This window comes from Limanda limanda, chromosome 14, assembly GCF_963576545.1.
Source record: "Limanda limanda chromosome 14, fLimLim1.1, whole genome shotgun sequence".
In the NCBI taxonomy this organism is placed as follows: Eukaryota; Metazoa; Chordata; class Actinopteri; order Pleuronectiformes; family Pleuronectidae; genus Limanda; species Limanda limanda.
The window spans coordinates 19,062,270-19,069,824 of NC_083649.1; the positions used below are offsets into that span (position 1 = coordinate 19,062,270).

The following is a 7,555-nucleotide window of genomic DNA, read 5'->3' on the forward strand; positions in this document are numbered from 1 at the left end:
CTTGGGAGATGAAAGACATTTTGTCTCTTCTTATTGCATCATCTCATCACATTAAATATTTAAGTATCATTTCATGCTTTTACAATCTGGTCTGAATGCACAACAATAACATGTTTTTGAAATTTGGTATTGAACTACTCTCTTTTAGGTTTATTATGGCAGTATTACTGGAGCTGAAAACACAGTCCTACATGAGAGCTCAATAAGAATACCATCTATTAGGGGATCTAAAATTAAACTGTCCTTCTTCAATGCCCTGAAACAATTTGACAAATCAACCATCCACTCCTCTGACAGACCATTCAGGCAGCAGATTATGGAAGGCATGACTTTACCTGTTTGTTGTTGTACTTCGGTTGGCTGGTCTTGTAGCTGTAATCTGAGTACTGGTCTGATCCGGTAGAGTTGTCATCTCCTCCCGTTCCTACAAAGGTGTTGGCAGCAGGAAGGTCCTGGACAGCCTGATGCTTCTGTGAGGCAGAGGGCGATTGGGCCTGCAGCTGGATGGAAGGTAAGGGGGAGTTGGAGCGGTAGTGCCTGCCTATATCTGGGCTTCCTGGTGAATATGTTAAGGGCAGGTGTATCCTGGGGCTATCATTGACTCCATCAAGGTTGAACTTGAGACTCTTTTGGAGGCTGACTTCCTCGTCTTCTCCAAGTGGTTTCGGGGACTTTTGGGGTTTTCCTTTCCTCCCTCGTTTGCCTTTGGTATTCTTTGGTACCTGTTTAGGTGCATATAAGTCCTTTGTTTCTTTTTTGCCAGCCTGATACCCACTTTTAGTTTCTCTCTGGATGCGGTGTCGAATAAATACCACCACCAAGATCAACATGACGACACCTGCCACACCGGCAAGGCTTCCAAATAAAATGTTACTACGCTGTGCTGCAAAGCCACTGTCAGGATCACCAGCAATGTCCCTGTCCAGTGGAGTGTAAAGACTGTGTCCTACTAGGGCCTCCACTAAGCTGACATTTGAAATGGTTTCATTGACATAGATGTGGACCAGGGCAGTTGCGTGACGAGCAGGTTTACCCCTATCACTCACTCGCACCACTAGGCGATGCAGTCCACCATGTTTGCTGGTCATCTCCTTTGCGAGAGTGATCTCCCCACTGGAAGGGGAGATGCGAAATAGCTGGTAAGGGTTTCCACCAGCAATACCGAAGACCAGTTCTGCGTTAGGCCCACTGTCCAGATCTTCAGCTTCCACTATTTCTACATGGCTGTCCGGGGAAGCCAGAGGAGACAAACGCCTGAAGGAGGAATTGGAGGGCTTAGTAACAACAGGGTCATTGTCATTTTCATCCAGTACATTGATAGTTACAGCCACATATGAAGACCTGGGTGGCTCTCCTCTGTCCACTGCTTTTAGACGGAAGGTGTAGCTGCTTTCTTTCTCCCTGTCGAATGAGATGCTTGAGAGAATGGTGCCTGTTCCATTTTGAACGACAAACTTCCCTCCATCAGGCTCTACAGAGAGTTGAACATGAGCATTCTCACCTTTATCCACATCCAAGACTGTCACCATACCAACTGGACTGAGGGGCGGCATATTTTCCAAAACTGAAAAGCTGTAGCCACTGAGCATAAACTTGGGGTCATTGTCGTTGCGGTCAAGGACGTTTATCACAACAGTCGCTGATCCTTTATGAACAGGTGAACCTTTATCTGCTGCTGTGACACGGAACTCATATCTTTCTTTATGTTCACGATCAAGTGGGCTTCGGGCTCTGACTTCACCTGTATTTGGGTCAATCTCAAAGAGACCTTTGATGGATGAGTCGGCCACTATATTATAGAGGAGTTCAGCATTTGTGCCGCTGTCAGCATCCGACGCTATAACATCCAATACCTTTTCCCCTGGTTGGTTTTCTTCCGCAAAATCCACCTCAAACAAGGTTGGGGAGAATATTGGAGAGTTATCGTTCACGTCAGTCACCTGCACCTTCAATGAATTTGTACTTGAGAGTGCTGGATTTCCAGAGTCCACTGCCACAATCTCGACTCGGTAATCCCTAACCCTTTCGTAGTCAAGAGGAGTGGTGGTCTGTAGAAAATACTTCCTCTTGTTGTCACTGGACGAGTCACTGGCAGGGCGAAGCTGGAAGGGCACATCTCCTGCAACCACACAAGTTACCACAGCATTCTCTCCCTCATCGTTGTCAGACACTTGCACCAAAGCTACGGCTGTTCCCACTGGCATGTCTTCAGAAATGTTCGCCACTCCCTCACTGTGTGTCACAAGACCAATTCCACGGATCTCCACAGCTGGTGCGTTGTCATTTTGGTCTGTCACCTCAATGGTTACAAATGTCTTTGAGCTTTTAGGTTGAGGACCCTTATCCTTTGCCATCACATAGAAGGACAGGCTGCTGATTTCCTCCCTGTCCAGTGACCCTTTGACATAGATAACACCAGTGGACCGATCAATTCGCAAGAGTTTCGGCACTGGGTCTACCGCCTGATGAAGGGTGTACTCAATTTCTCCATTAGGGCCCATGTCCGAGTCATTTGCTCTGACCTGCAATTAAAGGAATTCCATGGTTAAAGGCATGAATAATGTGCAACAATTTAGTGTTATAATTAAAAGGAAGCCGGAGAAAGAGCTTCTCTACTAATGATTGACCAGTGAATAAATACATTAATCAATGAACCTTGATGCTTTAATTGCATTGCATGTTAACATCTTTATTTAGGTATATTTCATTTTCCTCTTCCCATCTGCTTCAGATGGTTATGTCACTGAGCTGTTCTCTCCTGTTCTTGTTTCTTTTATGGCCCAGAGAAAATGTGCAAATGAAAACATGATGAAATATTAGGGCTGCTTTTTTCTCTCATGACAGTCAGTGCAATGTCACAGCAGTAGGCAGAGCAAATCCTACAAAGAGCATCTTACTCCCACACTCTGGCATTGTCTATCTCTAGCTCTATATCTTTAAGTAGAGTAGCAACACAAATGCAATAAGCAGCTTAATTACCTGTACAGGCATAATGTCCTAATGCACATATTTTCAAAATGCACATTAGAGCAATTTGAGGGGATCAAATTTACACATATGAAGACATGTGATTCAACAATAACCAACCAGGGCCTTGTTTTCCAAGAGTCCTGGTGGTTATATTTTGAATAAAGACTTATTTCTAAAACAACACAAGAGTAAAATGAATTTGGTTTGTTTTCATACATTAAAACTTTATCAAGGGAATACACCCAGTGCAAAAGGAATCTTTTTCTACATCATATTGATAAATTGGCAGATATTTGCTCTCTCTGAGCAGCTGAACATAAAATTCACAGCAGTACGTCAAGGTTCTTTGAATAATTTTGGTTGCAGTTCAACTGTGCACTTCAGATGGAAATTATGACTCAAAATTAGTTATTGAACAGATCTTACCTGCAATACAGAGTGCCCCACTGGGCTATTTTCAGAAACCTCTGCCTCATACGTGGACTTTTCAAACTTGGGGGAGTTATCATTGGCATCGGTGACCACGACTCTAAGCAGAGCACTGCTGTAGCGCTGAGGGTTTCCTCCATCCACTGCCTTGATGGTGAGGTCATAGGAATCCTTTAACTCACGATCGAGGTTGCCCAGGACAATCAGCTGTGGGAGCTTCCCTCCCCTGTCGTCGGCCACTTGTAAACCAAACAGGGTTGCTGCATCTGGCCCGGCCGTGAGCGCGTAATCAGCTACCCCATTCCTGTCTGAGTCCCTGTCTGTGGCTAAGGGTATGGAGAACAGCGCCCCCATGATGGTGTTCTCGGGGACAGAGATGGTGAGCACAGAAGAGGGGAACTGTGGGGTATTGTCATTGATGTCCTGTACCTCAATACGTCCTTCAATAAGTCTTGGGCTTTGATTTTGGTTCAGATCTGTGACTGATACTTCAAATTCCAGGTAGCAGGGTTTACCCTTACCCAGCGTTCGACAGTCCCTCAGGGTCTCTCTGTCTATGGGGATCTCTGTGGTGTAAATGTCCCCCGTCTTTCCATCGACACGGAGGTAAGGGGCACCCACCTCTAGCTTGTAGAGGTGACCCGTGTCAGGCAGTCCCTGGTCGGCTGCCAGGCTACCAATAAGGGTGTTGGGAGGCTGCTCCTCCTGGACGCGGTACAGGATACTGCCGTTAGCAGAACCACAGCACAGCACCAGGACCCAAAAAAGCACTACGTGTGAATTCAGTTCCATTAGGTCATCAGAAGAAGGGCCTGTAAACGACAAAGAGAGCAGGTGTCAAAATGTAATCAGGATGTCAGATTCATACATTTAGACCAACATATGCGACCTGTAAAAAAGCTCAATAGGCAGAAACTTAACTGTAATTTGAACAGGAGCCACATCAACAAAACAGAACAGAAAAAAACAAACATCATTGTATTGTTCTTTCTATTATATTGTCAACATGTTGTACTGAAACAACAATACGCCTGCAAGCACAATGTAATCATCAGACCACAACGAAGAGAAAATAAGGATTTTTGTAATGCAATCATAACTATATTCCAACGTGTTTCCTTCAATTGCTTCCAAAAATGACTCAACTTTATGAATTCCGCGAGGAAGTTAATGTATGGAAAAAAGAAGGTATATATTTAATGAGCTACGCGCAAAAAAAATGTGAGGCCCAGGGTGGATTATTTCAGATTTGTAATCAAATTAAAAAGAAATGCAACACTCAGCGATTCAAGATAATAATTATTTCAGAATTACACTCCATGATATTGAGAGTTGAAGCAATGTAGCTCAAACGCTATGAAACCACCCTCAGAAAATAGATCCTTGTGAACTTGCCATGTGACGTTGCTTATTGACAAAGCTAAACTGCTCCATCTATTTCATTACCAGTCAGGCCTCTAACAACATGGTGTTGCACACTAAGGGTCACAGAGGCAGGGAGATCAATTCTCCTCATGCAGATTATGCAACTTGGCCATTAGCTTCAAATGCGGCTTGCAACAATCCACAATGCAAGAAACCCCCCCCCCCCCCATGCTCCTTTGCTACTGGCGAGCTCAAACACTGCAATCATTGTTTGATTTTGAACTTTTCAACTATGTAATTACGACCCATTATTTTAGTGTCTTCTTTGATCCGTATTCCCTCTAGCTAAAGAATTCTGGCTTTTTTTCATGCTGCAGTGATTTTAGACTATAATTATTTCCGATTTGTGTGTGTGTGTGTGTGTATGGTGTTCTATTTGGTAATTGAAATGGGAGCAGTCATGAGGTTAAGTATCAAGGTCCAGTGCTCTGCAAAACTTAGTGGTGGCAGCATTTTACCAGTTTAGTGTGTGTGCCGCATCTGTGAGTGCCTGCTCACTAATCATGTAGAGTTCATTCCTGTGCCTGTGTCCACTGCTGCCTAGACCAGTTCCTATTAAATAATGTTCCTATGTCGCAGTCTTAACAAAATTGCAACAATACAATTTACTCAACTTTCTTGAATCATAAGATTTCCACAAGCCTTCAAATAATATTATGCTCATCACATCTTAGCTTTTTATTTTAGCAAGTAACATTTTGTTGGAGCGTAATGTTTCAGAGGAATGATCCACTCACTTTAACACAGAAAACTGAAAAATAAAATAATGCACAGGCACTGGATCTAATGCTGGCCAAAACCAGTGTAGGGATTGGAGAGTAAGCAGTGGGGTCACTGTAACCTTACTTTGTGTGGGTTTGAGAGAGATAGAAATATACATGAGTGTGAGTAGCCAGTGTTATTCAGAGTTCAAATCTGAATTTTGCATTCTGCATGTCCTCACATGAAAAAATAATCCAGAGAGGGGCAAAGTAAATGTGTATTAAGCCAGACAGCAAAACACAAACATACAGAAATCCGATGAGAAATTCAATTCCCTTTGAATACATTAAATTTGGTAGTGCAGGTTATTGATGTACTAATTGCGCAGATATCGATTGTGTCCCTCTTTACATTTTCAGGGGAGCCTCTAGTCGATGTGGCGTGAACAGCCGGGTTGTTTTCTCTTGGTACATGTGTTGCAAACGGAGGGAAAAAAAGCAAATGGGAGCAAAAAACGAGATCAGAGGTTTCACATGAAGAAACGTTTCTTATACCTAACTGACGCTAAACAGCCAAACATCATCAGTCGTGATGTCAGTTAAGAAGTGTGTGGAGGGATTTCTACATGAAACTGTAACATCTTCAACACTGCTGTCCCGGCTTAAAGATCAACATGCAGTTAGTCTATTAAATACAGGCATTTAGATTCGGAGTCACTCAAATTGACATTTGTTGTATTGAGATCTGAAGAATCTAACAAAAAAACAATTTATTGTATGATATGGCCACATGTAAATAATCATATTTAACACCTGCATCACTTTTTCCCTCCTTCAATATTCACTGTGTATTTTAGGTTACAAGTAAAGAGAGGATCCGGCAGTTGGACTTTAATTAATTAGTTTAGATATAAGTATTCCTCTGCTATTACAGCCGCCTCTAGAATGAATAGGCATCCTTTGATAGTGACATGATTGTTATGGTTGATGACACTCATGACTTAATGTCTTCCAGTTGGCCTAATGCCTGTCTTCCAGATGGCACTGTGCCTGGCAGCCACAGCGAATTGGTGTTCCTTTTTCCTTTGTTTACATTTACATTAAAATTCATGTTGTTCATAAAATATGGGTTTTGCCATCACTCAGTGCAAATCTCTTATCGCTTAAATATTATTGACACCATGCCTATATTTTTTTTTTATCTCACATTTCTCAGCTATCTCCCATTTCTTTTCATCAAAAGCTTGAGAGGATGGTTTTAGTTTTTTCCTCATTTCTGACAAAGGGGATTTTTCTCACCACTGGAGGATGTGAGTCTCCTTGAGCAGCTCCGCGTCTCACCAAAGTTCACTACCTGAGCAGCAAAAATGGGTGAATTAAAACTGCTGAACACAACTAGGAGTGACGTTTCCTGCATCTCAGCGCTTTTGCTCTGAAAAACTTGGTTATCATCTGCCATCCCAGATGGTGTGGTAGACCCACAAGACTACACGCTGATGCAGGGAGATCGTGATACATAACTCAGCATAAAAACCAAGGGAGGAACAAGAGGTTACTTTTCCACTATATTAGTATATGTCTTATTAGAGTCCCCAGCCAACCAGTCTTAATAAAACTGTTTTTTTTGTTGTTGTTTCCAGGATTAAGGTGTTGGAGTCTGTAAGGACTGAATTATACAATAAGAGGGCCAAAAAGTGAGGCATATATTACAAACTGGATACGGCATTGCAACACAAATCTTCGGGACGTGTGAGGGTGAGAAATTGAAATCCTTTTGGCTATGAAAAGTCGCCCTAATAACTCCTGAACACTGTAGCTCACTTTAAGCAGTGATTACAGATTATAACTAGAAAATGGCAAGCTACACTACAGTTCTCTGCAGTAGCTTCACCTCAAGACAACTTGGACCGGACTAATTCTTCGGTGACCACAACTGTACTGCAAGTTTTATGAGAGTAGCCTACATTCTACCTCCTTCATGCAGAGCTATTTGAGTTCTACAGACCTAACAGAGCTCATGGTATAATTTC

At 42.7% G+C, this 7,555-nt stretch overlaps 1 protein-coding gene across 1 annotated transcript in view; it reads right to left on the reverse strand.

The window, feature by feature from the left end:
- The window catches only part of pcdh1a (protocadherin 1a), a 74,816-nt gene extending 70,616 nt beyond the window's left edge, over positions 1 to 4,200 (reverse strand). Inside the window, exons 1-2 of the mRNA XM_061086502.1 lie at positions 3,397 to 4,200; positions 336 to 2,522 (exon numbers count right to left, since the gene is read on the reverse strand). Of these exons, the coding sequence (XP_060942485.1) occupies positions 336 to 2,522; positions 3,397 to 4,191 (2,982 nt within the window). The 5' untranslated portion in view covers positions 4,192 to 4,200. The remainder of the gene's footprint in view (positions 1 to 335; positions 2,523 to 3,396) is intronic.
- Positions 4,201 to 7,555: the final 3,355 nt, after the last annotated feature.